The 21,385-nt window shown below is 42.1% G+C and overlaps 1 protein-coding gene across 3 annotated transcripts in view; it reads right to left on the minus strand.

Moving 5' to 3' along the window:
• The window catches only part of RASAL2 (RAS protein activator like 2), a 1,712,944-nt gene that overhangs the window by 78,251 nt on the left and 1,613,308 nt on the right, over positions 1 to 21,385 (minus strand). For all 3 annotated transcript variants that reach the window (XM_044085261.1, XM_044085259.1, XM_044085262.1), the window contains exon 16: positions 15,569 to 15,771. In XM_044085261.1, coding sequence (XP_043941196.1) covers positions 15,569 to 15,771 — 203 coding nt within the window. The remainder of the gene's footprint in view (positions 1 to 15,568; positions 15,772 to 21,385) is intronic.

The following is a 21,385-nucleotide window of genomic DNA, read 5'->3' on the forward strand; positions in this document are numbered from 1 at the left end:
TCATCCAGAGCTTTGGTGACATTCTCAAAGAAGTCCACTAGGTTTATTAAGCAAGATCTACCCTTGATGAAACCAAATTGGATTGGGTCAAGGGTTTGAAGGTTACCCATGTCCTTGTGGTTAAGGTCCATGTTTTCTTTCCATGGCCTTGCAGGTAAGTCTTGTTAGGAGTATTGGTTGATAGCTCTCTCTTGTTTTAGATTGTCTAGTAAGCAGCCTGGGGGGTGTTATCTGGTCCCATAGAGACCATGTTTTTGGCCTTGGAGAGTGCTTGTATAACCTGTTATTTGGAGACACTTGCTAGAGAACTGGTGCCAGGAATGCTTTGGGGTATGTCTGGTGGGGACAGGGAGGGTGAAGTTATTGCCAAATCTGTTGGCTAGCAGGTTGGCAATTTCTTCAGGTTTAGTGTGAGTGGTACAATCCATTATAAGTTTGACATACAGCTGGGCATTCCCTTTTTGGTTTCAGATGTAGCTAAAGAATGCCTTATGACTGTCTTTAGCTAGGGATGCTAATTTAGACTCATAGCTAGCCTTAGAGGACTTGACAAGAAATCTGATTTGCTTCTTCAGGCTGTGGAGGGTATTCTTCCTCTGCTAAGTAAGTTCTCTCCTGTTCTTAGACATCAGTTTCTTTCTTTTGTTGTACAGCTTATTTATACTTGCAGTCCACCAGGATATTTTTGAGAAGACCTGGATTTGTTCATGTTGGGTACAGCCAAGTCAATGCTTTTGTTTTAAGTGGTTGTATAGGGCGTTTGGGTATTCCTCTGAATAGGAGTCATTGTTGGCTATGTTGGCAGGGGAACTGAAACTTTTTATAACATCGCTTAGTAGGCAATAATTTTGGAGAAATGTTTCAGTTTTTTTATTCCTGTGGGAGTGTCAGGTTTGATCTTTACATCAAATGAGACAGATTTATGGTCTGACCTTACCAGGGAGGGCAACACACAGGGGGTAGTGCAGTGACACCCCCATGTTGGTGAGCACTAGGTCCAAGACACCTGAGCCCCTTATGGGAGTGCCTTGGAACAAAGTCCAGGAACCTCATAGCAATCGTCTTTGTGGTCATGTAAGTCGCCCAATCAATGGAAGGACAGCTGAAATCTTCCATGACCATGGTGTTTGGCTGTATTCTGAGTGACACTAGCAAGTCCAGGCAGGAGGTGTGCTTCTCCTGGCTCATGGTAGGGGACCTGTAGCTAGCTATGATGAGGAGGGCTATTTTACATTCAGTTAATTGGACCTGGAGTAGCTCAAGAGATTTGTGCTGTTTCACCAGTCTCATGGTGTATTTAGATTTAATGAAGATGGATACACCTCCACTACTGGTTCTTTTACACTCGTTTTGGGGTCTGAATGTGTGAAAGGCATTGTAGCCTTGTATGGCCAGGGTGCTCTTACCAGCCTTGAACCAAGTCTGAGTGACTGCACAAACGTCAGCATCTTCCAAGATGAGGAGTGCTTCCTGGGAGTGCAGTTTACTGTTTAAGCTCCTAGCATTAAGCAGCGTGACCTTGAGTTTGTCTCTAGTGGATTTCTTTACATTGGAAGTTTTGTTATTTAGGCTCCTGGCATTAAGCAGCGTGACCTTGAGTTTGTCTCTAGTGGATTTCTTTACATTGGAAGTTTTGTTATTTAGGCTCCTGGCATTAAGCAGTGTGACCTTGAGTTTGTCTCTAGTGGATTTCTTTACATTGGAAGTTTTGTTATTTAGGCTCCTGGCATTAAGCAGCGTGACCTTGAGTTTGTCTCTAGTGGATTTCTTTACATTGGAAGTTTTGTTATTTAGGCTCCTGGCATTAAGCAGCGTGACCTTGAGTTTGTCTCTAGTGGATTTCTTTACATTGGAAGTTTTGTTATTTAGGCTCCTGGCATTAAGCAGCGTGACCTTGAGTTTGTCTCTAGTGGATTTCTTTACATTGGAAGTTTTGTTATTTAGGCTCCTGGCATTAAGCAGCGTGACCTTGAGTTTGTCTCTAGTGGATTTCTTTACATTGGAAGTTTTGTTATTTAGGCTCCTGGCATTAAGCAGCGTGACCTTGAGTTTGTCTCTAGTGGATTTCTTTACATTGGAAGTTTTGTTATTTAGGCTCCTGGCATTAAGCAGCATCACCTTGAGTTTGTCTCTAGTGGATTTCTTTACATTGGAAGTTTTGTTATTTAGGCTCCTGGCATTAAGCAGCGTGACCTTGAGTTTGTCTCTAGTGGATTTCTTTACATTGGAAGTTTTGTTATTTAGGCTCCTGGCATTAAGCAGCATCACCTTGAGTTTGTCTCTAGTGGATTTCTTTACATTGGAAGTTTTGTTATTTAGGCTCCTGGCATTAAGCAGCGTGACCTTGAGTTTGTCTCTAGTGGATTTCTTTACATTGGAAGTTTTGTTATTTAGGCTCCTGGCATTAAGCAGCGTGACCTTGAGTTTGTCTCTAGTGGATTTCTTTACATTGGAAGTTTTGTTATTTAGGCTCCTGGCATTAAGCAGCGTGACCTTGAGTTTGTCTCTAGTGGATTTCTTTACATTGGAAGTTTTGTTATTTAGGCTCCTGGCATTAAACAGCGTGACCTTGAGTTTGTCTCTAGTGGATTTCTTTACATTGGAAGTTTTGTTATTTAGGCTCCTGGCATTAAGCAGCGTGACCTTGAGTTTGTCTCTAGTGGATTTCTTTACATTGGAAGTTTTGTTATTTAGGCTCCTGGCATTAAGCAGCGTGACCTTGAGTTTGTCTCTAGTGGATTTCTTTACATTGGAAGTTTTGTTATTTAGGCTCCTGGCATTAAGCAGCGTGACCTTGAGTTTGTCTCTAGTGGATTTCTTTACATTGGAAGTTTTGTTATTTAGGCTCCTGGCATTAAGCAGCGTGACCTTGAGTTTGTCTCTAGTGGATTTCTTTACATTGGAAGTTTTGTTATTTAGGCTCCTGGCATTAAGCAGCGTGACCTTGAGTTTGTCTCTAGTGGATTTCTTTACATTGGAAGTTTTGTTATTTAGGCTCCTGGCATTAAGCAGCGTGACCTTGAGTTTGTCTCTAGTGGATTTCTTTACATTGGAAGTTTTGTTATTTAGGCTCCTGGCATTAAGCAGCGTGACCTTGAGTTTGTCTCTAGTGGATTTCTTTACATTGGAAGTTTTGTTATTTAGGCTCCTGGCATTAAGCAGCATCACCTTGAGTTTGTCTCTAGTGGATTTCTTTACATTGGAAGTTTTGTTATTTAGGCTCCTGGCATTAAGCAGCATGACCTTGAGTTTGTCTCTAGTGGATTTCTTTACATTGGAAGTTTTGTTATTTAGGCTCCTGGCATTAAGCAGCATCACCTTGAGTTTGTCTCTAGTGGATTTCTTTACATTGGAAGTTTTGTTATTTAGGCTCCTGGCATTAAGCAGCGTGACCTTGAGTTTGTCTCTAGTGGATTTCTTTACATTGGAAGTTTTGTTATTTAGGCTCCTGGCATTAAGCAGCGTGACCTTGAGTTTGTCTCTAGTGGATTTCTTTACATTGGAAGTTTTGTTATTTAGGCTCCTGGCATTAAGCAGCGTGACCTTGAGTTTGTCTCTAGTGGATTTCTTTACATTGGAAGTTTTGTTATTTAGGCTCCTGGCATTAAGCAGTGTGACCTTGAGTTTGTCTCTAGTGGATTTCTTTACATTGGAAGTTTTGTTATTTAGGCTCCTGGCATTAAGCAGTGTGACCTTGAGTTTGTCTCTAGTGGATTTCTTTACATTGGAAGTTTTGTTATTTAGGCTCCTGGCATTAAGCAGTGTGACCTTGAGTTTGTCTCTAGTGGATTTCTTTACATTGGAAGTTTTGTTATTTAGGCTCCTGGCATTAAGCAGCGTGACCTTGAGTTTGTCTCTAGTGGATTTCTTTACATTGGAAGTTTTGTTATTTAGGCTCCTGGCATTAAGCAGCGTGACCTTGAGTTTGTCTCTAGTGGATTTCTTTACATTGGAAGTTTTGTTATTTAGGCTCCTGGCATTAAGCAGCGTGACCTTGAGTTTGTCTCTAGTGGATTTCTTTACATTGGAAGTTTTGTTATTTAGGCTCCTAGCATTAAGCAGCGTGACCTTGAGTTTGTCTCTAGTGGATTTCTTTACATTGGAAGTTTTGTTATTTAGGCTCCTGGCATTAAGCAGCGTGACCTTGAGTTTGTCTCTAGTGGATTTCTTTACATTGGAAGTTTTGTTATTTAGGCTCCTGGCATTAAGCAGCGTGACCTTGAGTTTGTCTCTAGTGGATTTCTTTACATTGGAAGTTTTGTTATTTAGGCTCCTGGCATTAAGCAGCGTGACCTTGAGTTTGTCTCTAGTGGATTTCTTTACATTGGAAGTTTTGTTATTTAGGCTCCTGGCATTAAGCAGCGTGACCTTGAGTTTGTCTCTAGTGGATTTCTTTACATTGGAAGTTTTGTTATTTAGGCTCCTGGCATTAAGCAGCGTGACCTTGAGTTTGTCTCTAGTGGATTTCTTTACATTGGAAGTTTTGTTATTTAGGCTCCTGGCATTAAGCAGCGTGACCTTGAGTTTGTCTCTAGTGGATTTCTTTACATTGGAAGTTTTGTTATTTAGGCTCCTGGCATTAAGCAGCGTGACCTTGAGTTTGTCTCTAGTGGATTTCTTTACATTGGAAGTTTTGTTATTTAGGCGCCTGGCATTAAGCAGCGTGACCTTGAGTTTGTCTCTAGTGGATTTCTTTACATTGGAAGTTTTGTTATTTAGGCTCCTGGCATTAAGCAGCATCACCTTGAGTTTGTCTCTAGTGGATTTCTTTACATTGGAAGTTTTGTTATTTAGGCTCCTGGCATTAAGCAGCGTGACCTTGAGTTTGTCTCTAGTGGATTTCTTTACATTGGAAGTTTTGTTATTTAGGCTCCTGGCATTAAGCAGCGTGACCTTGAGTTTGTCTCTAGTGGATTTCTTTACACTGGAAGTTTTGTTATTTAGGCTCCTGGCATTAAGCAGCATCACCTTGAGTTTGTCTCTAGTGGATTTCTTTACATTGGAAGTTTTGTTATTTAGGCTCCTGGCATTAAGCAGCGTGACCTTGAGTTTGTCTCTAGTGGATTTCTTTACATTGGAAGTTTTGTTATTTAGGCTCCTGGCATTAAGCAGCGTGACCTTGAGTTTGTCTCTAGTGGATTTCTTTACATTGGAAGTTTTGTTATTTAGGCTCCTGGCATTAAGCAGCGTGACCTTGAGTTTGTCTCTAGTGGATTTCTTTACACTGGAAGTTTTGTTATTTAGGCTCCTGGCATTAAGCAGCGTGACCTTGAGTTTGTCTCTAGTGGATTTCTTTACATTGGAAGTTTTGTTATTTAGGCTCCTGGCATTAAGCAGCGTGACCTTGAGTTTGTCTCTAGTGGATTTCTTTACATTGGAAGTTTTGTTATTTAGGCTCCTGGCATTAAGCAGCGTGACCTTGAGTTTGTCTCTAGTGGATTTCTTTACACTGGAAGTTTTGTTATTTAGGCTCCTGGCATTAAGCAGCGTGACCTTGAGTTTGTCTCTAGTGGATTTCTTTACATTGGAAGTTTTGTTATTTAGGCTCCTGGCATTAAGCAGCGTGACCTTGAGTTTGTCTCTAGTGGATTTCTTTACATTGGAAGTTTTGTTATTTAGGCTCCTGGCATTAAGCAGCGTGACCTTGAGTTTGTCTCTAGTGGATTTCTTTACATTGGAAGTTTTGTTATTTAGGCTCCTGGCATTAAGCAGCGTGAACTTGAGTTTGTCTCTAGTGGATTTCTTTACATTGGAAGTTTTGTTATTTAGGCTCCTGGCATTAAGCAGCGTGACCTTGAGTTTGTCTCTAGTGGATTTCTTTACATTGGAAGTTTTGTTATTTAGGCTCCTGGCATTAAGCAGCATGACCTTGAGTTTGTCTGTAGTGGATTTCTTTATGTCGGAAGTTTTGTTTGCACATTGCCTAAAAAAGGCACTATGGGACAGGCAAGTGTCTTTGCCAGTATCCGAGAGCCTTGAGGAGACAGGTGAAGGCCATCTCTGGCAAAGCAGCGTGGACTGTTGACCATGTCCTCTCAGGCAGAAACTGGAACCCCTGGAGTGATACCAGAAGCTAAGCCAATTATTGAAATTCATTATTTTTGTCTGTATTGTGGCACCATCCTAGGTGAAGGTAGAATGCTGCTTACGGTTAGGGACATACCTGCCTGGGACACAATCTGAGAGCTCAGTCATGTCTCTATTCATATAGTCCAAACAGGTATGTCTCATGTCATTCACACCAACCTGTACTATGACAGAGTCATAACGGTACTTGCTGCTGAGCGACTTGAGTGCGTGTGTGATTTGACCGATCCTGGCACCTAACAGGCAGCTGACCGTAACCTTCTTCTTGTTCAACCTGGTGAGGGGGCCATCTGTGTGTCTCACTACTGAGTTGCCTATGACCAGAACATTAGGTTTTGAGGTGTTTTGCCTTAGGGGCGTTATTGTTGAGATACTAATGTGTGTCATGTGTAGGTTCATAAGATGGTACTAGGCTATCGGCCCTAGGGCCTATACAAGACTACTCATAACAATTCCCTGGATATTTCTTCCCACAATATTTACTTCCCTGGACCCCTGTCTAGCAGGGCGACTGACATGATCCCCGGGTTGAATATCCTATCTCCCATCCAATCATCAAGGTTCCTTTTGAAGATGGCCAAGGAGGCGCTCTGCTTGACATGTATGGGCAATCTATTCCAGAGTATGGGGAGTCCCTGGGTCAGGAACCTATCCCTCCAGCATGTTTTGTTTATTGTGATGACAAGGTTCAGATCCCTGGAGCATGTGGCTCTGATGGATTGGGATTTCTTTAAGTGGAGAATGTTCAACAGCTCAGGGTTTGACATGACCATGTATGTTAAGCAGAGATCACCTCTAAGTAGACGATATGCCACAGAGTATAGCTGGAGTTTTTTTAGATGGTCAGCATATGGCATCTGCTTTAGGCCTGTGATTCTTTTAGTGAGGTATTTCTGCGGCCTTTCCACCTGTTGCAGATGTCTTGTGAGGTAAATACCAAACGGGGCATTATACTCTATAATGGGTCTAAATGAGGGATGAGTACAGTGGGACAATGACCTCCTTTTTTCTGAATGAAAAGCTCTTAGTAATGAGGTGTGCCACATAGAAGGATTTCCTGACTGTTGCGGCGATGTGGTTATTGAAGGTGAGACCACTGTCCACCTGTGTCCTTAAGTCTCTCATCACACTTTCGATGTTTAGTGTACTGTCACCTATGTGGTAATTCATGGGTACATGTTTTTTTTCCAAAGGGGATAACTATACGTTTCTTGGCATTAAGCTTGAGCCCATGGCTGTGGCACCAGGCATCTGTTTCTGCAAGACCCTTTTGTAGAATATCCACATCATTTGGGAATTCAATAATGGCTCCCAGTTTGCAGTCATCTGCGAACTTTGTTCGCCAGAGTCCCTTAGTGTTAGTCTGTACTTCAGAGAAGTAGATGCCAAACAAGAGTGGTCCCATAACTGAACCCTGAGGTACTCCACTTGTCACTTTTCCGGAGCTGGATTTGGAGTTGGCTACTTTTACAGTCTGGGTTCTGTAAGTAAGTCAGTTGGCAACCCATCGACTGATGTAGGGATTTATGCCCAGCTTAGTAAGTTTATCTATGATTCCAGAGTGGGGGATGGTGTCGAAGGCCTTGGCGAGGTCCAGATAGGCTGTGTGGACCGCCTTACCCTCATCTACAGCTCTGGAGACTGATTCGAAGAAGTCAATCAGGTTTAGGAGACAATTTCGGCCCTTCACAAACCCAAACTGGGTGGGGTCCAGTGTTTAAAGGTTGCCAATGTCTTTGTTTATAAGTTCCATGATAATGCGTTCCATGCCCTTGCAGATCAGGCTCATCAGACTGATGGGATGGTAGTTCCAGGGATCCAAGGTGGACCCCCCCCCCTCGTGAAGTGGGACAACTGTAGCTGTGCGCCACGCAGTGGGCACAATGCCTGAGGTGAGGCTATGATTAAACATGACACGTAGGTGAGTTGCCAGTTCATTTTTTAGTTCATGTAGTACACAGCCTGGGATGTCATCTGGTCTCATGGATGCTGTATTCTTAGCTTTGGAGAGTGTGGTTTCCACCTGTTTGGCCATGGTTACCGGAATTTGGCAATCTTTTTGTACTGAGATGGGCCCTTTATGAGGTTAGAGGGGGGTGAAGTTGGCACTAAATCGATCTGCCAGGATACTGGCAATATCCTTGGGATCAGTATATTTAATGCCATTCTGTTGTAGCTCAAGATCTGAACATTGCCATTTAGATTCTTGACATAGCTATAGAATGCCTTGTAGTTGTCTTTGGAATCTTTGGCAATTTTATTTTCATAACTTGCTTTGGAGGATTTTATGAGGGATCTCAGCTTCTTACTGAGGCTGGCAAGGGAGTTTTTTGCATCCTGGGATTTTCCTCTTTTCTGCAACAGTTTCTTCCTTCTGTTGTATAGTTTGTTTATAGCAGGGGACCACCAGATTGGCTTCCTTTTTTTTGAGGAGAATGTCTTGGTTCTATTGGGGATGGCATGATTCATGCATGAGTGGATGTGCTCGTACAGTGCCTTAGTGTAGGATTCAGCAGTCGAACTTTCAGATCCCATCTGCATGGGTGTCATGAAGTTTGTCACTTCTGACTTCAGTAGCATGAAGTTGGTTTTGGAGAAGTTTTTAAGGAGGTTTCCTTACTGGAGGGTGGGGGTGGGATGTGGATGTCAAGGGTGACATGCTTATGGTCAGACCTGACCAATGAGGGGGTGACCACTGGTGTGGAGCATCTATCTCCCATGTTGGTAATGCCCAGGTCTAGGATATTGGAGCCCCTGGTGGGACAATGGATTAGTTGATCCAAGGTGTTGGAATTTATGAATTCCAAGAACCATTGGGAAATGGAGTTGGTACCCGAGTAGTTTTCCCAGTTAATGGCAGGGTAGTTGAAATCACTCAGTATTAGGGTGTTTGGTTGTATCTTAATATTTTCCAGTATGTTTAGAAAGGTGTAGTGAGAATCTTGGGGCATGGTGGGGGATCTCTAGCAAGCTACAATTTGGATTGCAGTCTTACCTAGTGTTAGTTGCACCTGGAGAATTTCAGATGCATTGTGTTGGGCAACTAACCTGGAGGTGTGAATATCCTTGGTAAATATGGACACTCCTCCACCTTTAGTGTTTCGGTCTTGGTTTTGTGGCCGAAAAGTATGGTAAGAGTTGTAGCCTGGTATTGCAGGGGTGCTCTCTGGAGCCTTGAACCAGGTCTCATATACTGCACATATATCGATGTTCTCCATTTTTAGGAGTGACTCGAGAGAGTGCATTTTGAGGTTTAGACTTCTAGCATTGAGTAGCATTACCTTCAGATTTTGCATGCTTGTATCTGTTACGGTGGTGGTTTTGTCCTTTGAACCTTGCCTAAAAAAGGCACTATAGGGGTGGCAAGAGCTTTAGCCAGTAACCTGAATCCCAGGGGTGACAGGTGCAGACCATCTCTGGCAAAGCATTGTGGTTTGTCAATCATGTCTTCCCAGGCAGACAGATACTGAATCCCCTTTGAATGACACCAGAAGCTTAGCCAATTGTTGAAGTCGATCATTTTGTCCTTATATTGTGGTATCATTCTGGGCGAAGGCAGGATGCTACTCAGGGCTAGGGTCATACCTGCCTGGGCCACATGATCCGAGAGCTCTTCCATGTCTCTTTTCATGTAGTCCAGGGTGGTACGTTTCAAGTCATTTACTCCAACATGGACAATGGTAGAGTCGTATTTGTACTTGTTGTGGAGTGACTTGAGTGCATGCGTTCTGTGGTGGATCCTGGCACCCGACAGGCAGCTGACTGTTTTCTCCTTGTTCAGCCTGGTGAGTGGGACAACAGTGTGCCTGACTATAGAGTCACCTATGACTAAAGTGTTGGGTACATTGTCCTGCCTTAGGGGCTGTTGTTGGGTGGCACACTGGTGTTGTGAGCTATGTGTCACTTTGGTTGTGACTGGTGTTTGCATTTCAGCTTCGGATGTTCTTGTTGCTTGGGCAGGTTAATGTTAAGGGCCTCCACATAGGTGGGTTTAGTGTTTCTATGTGTGGGTTTTGAAGGGCTATGATTTGCTTGAGGTGTAGTGCAGGTGTTAACCTTCTCCTCTTTACTGTCTAGCACAATCTTGGCCAGAGAGAGCTTTGCTTCCAGTTTGGCTATGTAAGTGCATCTCTCGCAGGGTGTAGTGTTGGGTGGTAGGAGGAGAGGGTTGTCTATGTACATGAGGCAATTGCCGCATTGCCCCAGTATGCTCAGATTCACCAGGTGGACAGGAGAAATCACCGAAAGCTGACCCTTGGGCATGCCTGTTTAGGTGTTTTTTTTTTGTAAAGTACAAGAGCTGTTTTCCCTTATCTTTGCAAGGTACTTTGCAATTATAGGCTGTTTAGTGCCTACGATTAATTTCTCCTTATTGACGAGGAGAGTTGAGTGCTTGTATCAGTTTCAGGGTTCCTAGTGCTTTCCATCAGGTTCTAGAGCAAGTGCTAGTCACGGGTTCAGATTTTAGTGCTACTACTGAGAAACCAGCTAGTTCTAAGGGAAAATTTGAAGAGCAGACTTTCTGGCACCTGGAATAGTTTAACTGTAGCCTCGCAGTGCTGCACGATGCGAAAAATGTGCAACACATGTGTTTTTAAGCCAGAAAGGGATAGTGGTGGATTCTGTTCCTATACCAGTATGTATATGTTGTTTACGCTTGGAAGGTCTCTGGTTTTGGTAGGCACTTACTGAGTACCTCCGTGTATGTGGGTTTATGTGTCTTGACCTTACTTGTGTGAGAGGGGAGCTTCGTGCGCTGACAACCTGTTGAATGTCTTATATATTATGTGAGAGGACTCATTCTAATTTCATGGTATAGTTATATCTCTCACCTGCTGTGTTTGTTTGCTTTAAGAGCAAGTGGGTGTCAGTATACATGAGGCAATTAATACATTAATACTACATTGCCTCAGGATGCTCATGTCAATCAGGTTGGTTGGAGAAATGGTGGGAAGCAGTCCATCCATTATGGCAGGTATATATTGTATTCACTAGTGGGGATGGGCTAGCTGGACCAGGGTTTGCTTTTGAGACTAACAAAGGCGGCTATTCTGTGGAGGGCTAAGGGTGGAAGACTGTATCAATGTCTCAGAATGTGCAACTGAGTTGCTCACTAGGTAGCAATGGGCAACTGCTCTCCACACAGAGAGGCAGTGAAGATGTGGAGGGCTCTCTAGCAGATATCAAGAGAAAATTGTGTTTCTAAGCATTTGCATCTATACATGGCAGCGCTAAACCCCACTGCTCAGTGCACAGCTGCACACAAATGCAGGGATTAAACACAAGTGAAGTTAAACAGTTTTAACACAAATTAATCAGTAGGAAAGCCCAAAAATGAGCCTTTTTCCAGCAGTCCCCAACTCATATGGGTCCTAGGCTACACACTTCTGCCACAAGGGTGCAGGAGGGCCTTCTTACTGTTGGATGGCTGCTTTTAGTGCTCAAGTAATACCAAACAGCTTAGATTCAGCAAAACTGAACCTAGCCTGTGCTATAAAATACAGAAGTACTAGAAATTCAAAGTGCAGAAAAAAACAGTCACAGCAGTAAAAACAGCAAAAATGAAGCAGCAATTAAGCAAAATACAGTTCAAAAAAGTGCAATGCAATCTTAAAATATACTTTTTTTTGTTGAACACAGTGGATGCCTTGGATTTAGTTCAGATTCACTCCAGATCTCTGGCTAAAACATAAACAAAGTTAAACAATTTTAACATCAACACTGTTGGCGCAATGTAATTTTGATTATTAATTCTGGGTTGGGGTTATGGTGACAGGATACAGGGCAGGATGTTGATGATGTTTCTTGCTTGCTTGCATTCAGAGCAAGACTTTATCACCATCAGGTGACCCATCTTCTCTTGTAAAGGAAAACAAATGCCTTTAAAGAACTCGCAGTATCAAATGGACCTGTCCCAGGCAGCCATGGTGGATACATCACAAGGAGCCAACAACAGTGGGAAAAAAAATTCCAACTATCCAGGAACTTAGTAGGCTCTTTCCTGATGACATATCACTTCTCATCTTCAAACAGCACTACTTCTGGGAGCTTGTTCAACTAAAAATGAAAGATGGGTATTAAGTTGGCACTGCTCTGAATATACATTCTAAAGCATTCTCTGACAGCAGGTCCTTCATGGTTATAAGCAGAGGGATTCCAATATACATCTTTGTCAGCCTTAAGCGGGATGGTTTCATGGTGTGGTCATCATTTGAGATAACTTTTAAGGTGATCATAACTAGTGTCCCCTTAAATGATGAAAAGGGATTAATGACAAGAGTACAATGAAAGGAAGGTACAGCCTGTGCTGGAGGGATGGAGGAAAAAAGCCCTAACTATGACCCAAGCAACCTGAGTTCATGTAGTGGCTTGGGCACTTGACGGTACAGACTTGGAGGAGGGGCACACTTGTGCAAAGTAATTTCTCTGGTGGAGACTGGAGAAACAATCACATGGTGCCTCCAGTAGGTGGATGGGATAGTCCTACTGAAGTCACCTCTTTGTGGAAGTGAGAGGCATAGCATTGCCACAACTGCATGCCCCATGCATAAGCTAATGCTGGTTGGATGCAAGAGGAATTAGAGTGAGAATAAGAAAAAGTCCTGAACCTCCTCTAATGGCCCTTCTCAGCTGACCCTCACCTGGTGATGGGGGATTACAAAAGGGTAACTGGCCAAGACAGGGCTGATAATCAGCAGGCGGTAAGGACAAAATTAAAAAAAAAAATGCTACATAGCAACGTTTATCAAAGAATGACTCAGTAGACATTCATGTCACTTGGTTTAAAGGAAGACTACATTTTTAAGTAAGGTCTTCCCATCTGCTGCTGTATTCAGTAGAATATGGACATTCTAGCACAGTGCCAGGGCAGATGGTAAATCCAGCACATACCTAGCAACTTGGAAGTTAAACTGGAGGGAAGGGAAGCACAGCCTTCACAATTCAGTGCCAGTCACCTCAGAAGGGAACACAACCTTCACAGTCAGTGGGCCTTCACAATTCAGTGCCAGTCACCTCAGAAGGGAACACAACCTTCACAGTCAGTGGGCCTTCACAACTCAGTGCCAGTCACCTCAGAAGGGAACACAACCTTCAGTGGGCCTTCACAATTCGGTGCCAGTCACCTCAGAAGAAAGCACAACCTTCACAGTCAGTGGGCCTTCACATTTCAGTGCCAGTGGCCTCAATGCTGTGCTGGCCTGATGAGCAGGATTAAAGTATCAGCAATGGCATCAAACAGAAGACGACTGAAACTCATGTCAAAACTGACCCTATCAATGTTGAATTAAAAAGACGTACTATTTAAGCAATAAAATCTGGCAGCAGTAATTCCCTACAGTGGTCATGCAGAGGACATTTCCCTATCCAATAGTTTGCACTTCCCAAAACACCTGTTTGAAGCATACTACAGACAAACCTCTCTGAAATTGCCAATGATCCAGGTGAGTTCTGAAGTCATTCCCTCTACACTGCTGGTTCCGCCACACCTACATTAATAGCGTCTTTGATTGGAAACCCCTTCAATGCATTTTGTTGGAAAGACAGTGATTTACATGTAAGTTAACAGCAGCTCCTTTTCTGAACTTGTGTATCGATGATGGACAACTGATGATGTCCACATTAAGAATGGCCCTGGTTCAAACTCCTCCCTTTCCACAGTGCAGCACTGGATGGCTATTAATCCCACCTACATTAGGAGCCACCAGTAACATGTCCAACCTACTTACCCCCCTATATCTCACTGTCCAGCATCCCCACAGGCTGCATTAACATTAAGATCTAATAAACTCGTTTTTGAGACCTGGTAGTTTGCATTTTTTACTGTAAGGCCATAAACAGCACTTTTTTCACTTAGCTGTCAAATTAAGAGAAGTACAAAGACTTTGAAAGCTTCTACTACTACTAAGTTTTTACTGAGAAACGACAATAATATTATCCTGCAAAGTTTCATTCTGTACCACTAAAAATGCACCAATATCCACTGAATAAATGCAGGCTACATAACCATTCTACACTGTTAAAATACTGTTAACAATAAAAGTAACGAACATGTAGCAACAGCAGACTCCCTGAAGTGCTGAGAAATTTAACAAAAAATACAAGTAAAAACAATAATTATATGAAAGCAGTAATGGATAAGCATGATAAATACTAGGAAGCAAAAATAATCTGTTATTTAAGACATCACACAATCATACTGCTAATTTTGAATGCATACACAGTCAAACAATTTGCAGGCCCTGTCTGTGACATTATGTAACTCTGATGACTTGCTCTTGCTAACACAAGGAAAAAAAACACTGGTCCATCTTCCCAGCTAAGACCTAGTCAGTCTTTGTAGCTGGACTGAAAGCTGATGTCCAAGTCCCACCATGACAGATGCAGATCACCGTAGAAGATAGCCCAATATGGTCTGACACCCGACCCAACTCATGCCATCACACAGAATGCATACCCACAACAGTTACCAAACTGCTTTTTATAAAGCACAGAACCAAGGTTGAACATATGATTCTGTTTATTACCCTCTGACATCCAAGAAACTGAAAACTCCTTCAAACTGATACCATCAAAATCTGATACTTTATTACATTAGGTGAATTTTGGTACCATTGCAGTGCCCACTTGGAAAAAGCTGACTACCTCTTACTTCCTTTAGGCAGCATTTACAATTTATACTATTTGGCAAAATCTGCCCTTTCTAGACCTCTCTAGACCTTTTGTCAAAAAATTAGGACACTCCTTCCTCACATACTGCATTAGATCTTAAAGAGAAAGTGCAAATATGTGTGTATATATATATATATATATATATATATATATATATATATATATATATATATATGTAGTTAAAAAGCCAGTATGACTAATCGAAAATCAGCTGTACTCTTTTTTTTTTTTTTTTTTTGAGCAAAAATCACAGAACAGCAGGATTTGGGAAATGTGCCCTTTCTCCGTTGCAGTCTGCATAGCTGGAGATATAAAAATTACAAACAAGATGCACTTGGCCTGACAAACTATGAGCATATATCTGTGTGTGTGTGTGTGTGTGTGTGTGTGTCTGTTGTTGAGAAACTCAGCACTCCAAGAAGCAGACTCTGAATTTTAAAATGAAAATGTGCATGGGCCTGCCACATCCCATGGTCCTGCCACAAATGGGGGGGGGGGGGGGGAATACATGTACAGATCCCTAGTAGAAATGGCCAAGAAAGAGTTAAACAAGGAAGGTACAAAATTTTTCTGCTCAGTATGCGGTATAATTGATGTCAAGTTTTTGTAGTTTTAGCACCCCCTAGCAGATACGTTTTCTAAAGCACCCAGGCTGGACATGTAGAATGGGAACGGACATTAACTGACCTGTTCGGAATGGGAAACGACACCAACTGACCTGCTCAGAATGGGAAACGACACCAAATGGCCTGCTCAGAATGGGAAACGACACCAAATGGCCTGCTCAGAATGGGAAATGACACCAACTGACCTGCTAATGATGCTTTTCATCTGACTGTCCTTTTCTTCCTGTTGCCTGCGCAGCCTCTCTTCACTGTCCTCCAGCCGAACCTTGTACTCCATCAGCAGCTTCTGCATCTGTTGCTCCTGTGCAAGAAGTCGCCGCTCGTACTCCTCCAGCCTACGACTTGACACTTTCAAACGTTCCTTCAGCTTAGCAATCTCCTGCTCATACTGTCAGGGCAATAAAAGGTGATAAAAAGTTAAAAAAAAATGCACAATTGCACAGTGCACCTTCAAGCTAATCCGTCCAGGTGTTTCTATAAGCAGCTTCTGTTTTACAACTACTACCACCCCCAGTCGCAGGAGTGAGTGCTTATAAAGCAAACAGAGCGAACATGCAAGATTAACTGATGCCCTGGATAACATACGTTTCCTCACATATTACACAATGCACACAAACACAGATTATAAAAGTGGTTGCATAAACGACAACACTCCAATTCACATCCATCATTTTCAAAACTTGCTTTATTTTAGAACACTCGTTTGCAAGTTTCAGACAATTTACTAAGCTTAGCGGACTGCAACCATCAGAAAACCATAACAACAGGATTTCTGCTATGATAATCTAAGAGGCTGCATGGCTCCCAGGCTGCTCCTTCGTTAATAAGTAAAACGTTATTTTATTTCGTTATTACTGACCTTATTTCTTGTGTTACAGTGTTGAAGGAGTACAAGTCGGACACCCATTTCTGGGAAAAAAGACAGAGAAGAGGATCGCTAACAGTAAGGAACTATCTTTTTTAGCTGCTCTCATTCTGACCGCATGGAGGTTCAAGGGTCCCAGATATGGAGTTGGGGAGAGTACAGAAAAGAGGTGACAAGCAGGATTCCTCTAAGTCTTCCTGCAGTTGATATTAGAAGAGATCCAAACGGTGAATAGAAAGCTGGGTGATTTTATTGCAAAATCTGCCTGTGGAAAGGCTGAGGCAGACGATGCTCTTAACCACCGCTCAGATGGGATTAGCCAGTGGGAACAGGAAAATCACTTAAGGGATTAAGTGGCTAATTTAGTTACAACAATGGAAAGGTGCAGGAAAGGCAAACAGTAAGGACAAACTCCAGAAAAAAGTCTGCGCATCATAGGTCTCCCTGAGAGAAAGGAAGCTGACAACTGCATCCAGTTGCATTTCTAAAGATGGTCTGGGGCTACCAAAGTAAGAGATAAGAATACAGACAGTGATCACAAGCTCCATGAGGCAGTCTTATCACTGGCAAAAGCAAGCCTTTGGCAAATCATTGTCAGTTACACCTGGCTACTGTCATTGCCACTGTTTTACAAACTGAGGTGAGAATAACCTGGCTACTGTCACTGCCACTGGTTTACAAACTGAGGTGAGAATAACCTGGCTACTGTCACTGCCACTGTTTTACAAACTGAGGTGAGAATAACCTGGCTACTGTCACTGCCACTGTTTTACAAACTGAGGTGAGAATAACCTGGCTACTGTCACTGCCACTGTTTTACAAACTGAGGTGAGAATAACCTGGCTACTGTCACTGCCACTGTTTTACAAACTGAGGTGAGAATAACCTGGCTACTGTCACTGCCACTGTTTTACAAACTGAGGTGAGAATAACCTGGCTACTGTCACTGCCACTGTTTTACAAACTGAGGTGAGAATAACCTGGCTACTGTCACTGCCACTGTTTTACAAACTGAGGTGAGAATAACCTGGCTACTGTCACTGCCACTGTTTTACAAACTGAGGTGAGAATAACCTGGCTACTGTCACTGCCACTGTTTTACAAACTGAGGTGAGAATAACCTGGCTACTGTCACTGCCACTGTTTTACAAACTGAGGTGAGAATAACCTGGCTACTGTCACTGCCACTGTTTTACAAACTGAGGTGAGAATAACCTGGCTACTGTCACTGCCACTGTTTTACAAACTGAGGTGAGAATAACCTGGCTACTGTCATTGCCACTGTTTTACAAACTGAGGTGAGAATAACCTGGCTGCTGTCACTGCCACTGTTTTACAAAGTGAGGTGAGAATAACCTGGCTACTGTCACTGCCACTGTTTTACAAACTGAGGTGAGAATAACCTGGCTACTGTCACTGCCACTGTTTTACAAACTGAGGTGAGAATAATCTGGCTACTGTCACTGCCACTGTTTTACAAACTGAGGTGAGAATAACCTGGCTACTGTCACTGCCACTGTTTTACAAACTGAGGTGAGAATAACCTGGCTACTGTCACTGCCACTGTTTTACAAACTGAGGTGAGAATAACCTGGCTACTGTCACTGCCACTGTTTTACAAACTGAGGTGAGAATAACCTGGCTACTGTCACTGCCACTTGTTTACAAACTGAGGTGAGAATAACCTGGCTACTGTCATTGCCACTGTTTTACAAACTGAGGTGAGAATAACCTGGCTACTGTCACTGCCACTGTTTTACAAACTGAGGTGAGAATAACCTGGCTACTGTCACTGCCACTGTTTTACAAACTGAGGTGAGAATAACCTGGCTACTGTCACTGCCACTGTTTTACAAACTGAGGTGAGAATAACCTGGCTACTGTCACTGCCACTGTTTTACAAACTGAGGTGAGAATAACCTGGCTACTGTCACTGCCACTGTTTTACAAACTGAGGTGAGAATAACCTGGCTACTGTCACTGCCACTTGTTTACAAACTGAGGTGAGAATAACCTGGCTACTGTCATTGCCACTGTTTTACAAACTGAGGTGAGAATAACCTGGCTACTGTCACTGCCACTGTTTTACAAACTGAGGTGAGAATAAGCAAAAAAATATTTTTTTTCAATTGTAGCAAAAAGTGTGAGCTATAGCTTATCAGAATCAAGGTATAGATTTTATTTCTTGCAGGTCTCTATGTGTGGCACGTTCCAGTGGCATAATTAATAAGGTCTGGAATTACCCTGTTCTCATCTTCTTCCTAATTTGCATATTTAGTTCTAATAACAGGCCATCATTTTATGGAAATTAATATATGATTAGCTCTATTATATACCTCAGGCTGCTTTCATTTGTTTTACTATAAACATCTGTAATGAAACGGACCACACATGAAGAGCTGAATCACTTCCAACCTTAAGGGCCGCAAATGCAGTATTGGCATTCAGAAACTGTTGATTGCAACCCTGACACTGTGCCTGAGAAAGCTGTCCCCTTCATCAAATTCTAGGTACACCTCTGAGATTAATGTTAGCATAGGTAGCAGTCCAATCTACAGAGACCAGTTCCTGGCAAAACATTCCTCTCCACTGGGAGTTTACTGCATTTAGTGTATCTCTTTTTAGCATATTAATGGAGATTGCACTGAGAAGAGCAATGGCTAACTGCTGTGTTTCAGTGAGGAAGACAGACAATTTAGTTTGTTCTTTTGCTGAAGAAATGTCTTGTAGCTTAACTGTCTGACCTTCAGTTTAATATGGTGGTTCTCATATGTTCAGCTTACATTATACACTACGACATGCACTGTACAACTACTCTGTGGTTCTTCATATAAGAAGTTAATACTTTGAAGTATTGATTTATAAAAAGAAATCTGCAATCATGTCACAATTTATGAAACATGTCAGTACCTAAATGCCATCCAGCCATCTTCATTTACCACTGGTGAGAAAATACTGCTCATTCGTGAAAGTACTCATTACTGAAGCGAAAAATTACCTGCAGCTTATAATCCCATGTTCCCTGTTCTTCATAGATTCATAGGTGTGTACTATGCTAATGGCCCTGGAGCCTTTACAAGCCTAGCCCATAGCATTACCCTGGCATCGTGCCACACTCTTTCTGTACCTTAAACCTAATGCTTACATAGCTACTACATTACTGTCACATGAAAACAACTGCTACCACTTTTCAGTTGCTTGAATACATTTTAGATACACTCCCTACATACTGCCATAACAGAAGTATAAGGCATTCACATGCTGCCGAACTTTACATCAGTAATTAAGGAGTATTCCTCTCTCAAATACACTACTAACAGAGGAACAGTCACCGATATGCAGCCCCCCTTGCTGCAGCCAAAGAATTTCAATACCCCAGTGGTCACAAGGTCTATAAAATGAAACAAGAGGGATTAGGTCCTACACAAGCACTCTGAAAAAGAAGTGGCAGATGATTTGGGACTGTAAGGTACAGAAAATACTACTTTCAAAGAAATACAAAGCAGTACTAGATAGGAGTACAATGTGACATGCTACAAAACTTATGGTATGTAGCAAATTTCAAGAAAGATGTGAACAAGCACTACTTTAGATGAACAGTGGTGAATTCACTGTTGTCCAGTGGAGTTATAGATGGATTTAACAATTTGATTACAGAAGGGAAAAAAAGTGCAAATGCACTGGTGTGTACAGGGGCAGGAGAATGTAACATCAACAATGGGAAGACGACAACTTTGGGGTTGCAAACAAGAAGAATGTATTACATCGACAATGGGAAATCAACAATAACTTTGGGGTGGTGGAAAAGGAGGATGAGGCAGATGCTGTCCTGATAAGTCATCAGATTCCATTGCTTCTCCAAGGTAACCTCCACTGACTGCATTCAACACCATTCCCAAAAATACACACAACAGCAAGGCACAACTCTGGAGCCAAAACGTAAGGTTTTAAAGGTTGGGGAGTTAGTACGTATAAAGAAAAAAAAAACAGAAAAAGAACAGTGTTAAGGGATAAAAAAAACAAGTCTTATTTAAAACTCAATGGTACAAGACAGCATGTTGAGTTTATTCAGCTATATACATATTGTAAATATCAAATTTGTACCATGTACCTAAGAATCTACACCTGCTCACTAACATGAAATTTAACTGTAAATTGTTCATTAATAATATTGTGTCTGTATCTAAAGGTAACATGTACCTAAGAAATTACACCTGCTCTCTAGCATGAAACATAATTGTAAATTGTTCGTCTTTTCTATATTGTATCTGTATCTAAACTTTGTAGGATGGAGCTTTTCTCCCCGGTCCTCCACTGAAAATGGGCTCTCTGAGCCCATTGGACATCCCCAGTCATCAAACTGGAAATAAATAAATAAATATACCCAGGCCCATAAGCCCCACTTAGATGTCTCAATGTGCCCCCTTATCCCCATCACTGCATCTTTACCCTCCCGTACTACCCAAGAAGAATGTGAGAAGCAGGTATGAAAAATGGCTTACTGTGTTGTCTTCCACTCTAAGTAATGCCTCAATAAATGCTATTCCAGGTCAAATCTGAAAAATTAGACCTTTACAACTTATTGGACCTATTTTTGTTTCATTTATTTTAATGTTTCTCACTGAGCTTACCAAGCTCTCTCTTTCCTGAGTAGACCTCAGAAAAAAACATGTGACCACTAAATAATGAATTATATGCATTAACATAGTAAATTTGCTTAGTCGACTGTTAATTCGGTCAATTAGCATGTCATACTGATACAGTGTGGTTGGGGACAAGCATAAGGTACTGGGTTTGGTTATTACCTCTAGGATGGGAAATCTGGCTAGGATTAAAACGGACCAGTAGGGCAGACAGCCTAGAACTTAACCTACGAACATAGTAAAATGGGAATAGGGTACCAACTTGGAGTATCCCGCTACTAAAATCTATATGGGCACTAGACTTTAACCAATTAAGTAATCAGCTTTTTTTGTTTAATAAATGACTTACCCCCTACAAGGATTGCATAAGGCAGAAAGGGGATATTCTGTAGTAGGGTAGATAAAGTTCACATAAAAACACACCCTTTTTTAAAACCCTCTCAGCAACTTGGACCAGTAACAAGCAACTCAATTCTGTCATCTTACCACAGCTG

Source organism: Protopterus annectens, chromosome 10.part0 (genome assembly GCF_019279795.1).
Source record: "Protopterus annectens isolate FY-2018-M chromosome 10.part0, PAN1.0, whole genome shotgun sequence".
In the NCBI taxonomy this organism is placed as follows: Eukaryota; Metazoa; Chordata; order Ceratodontiformes; family Protopteridae; genus Protopterus; species Protopterus annectens.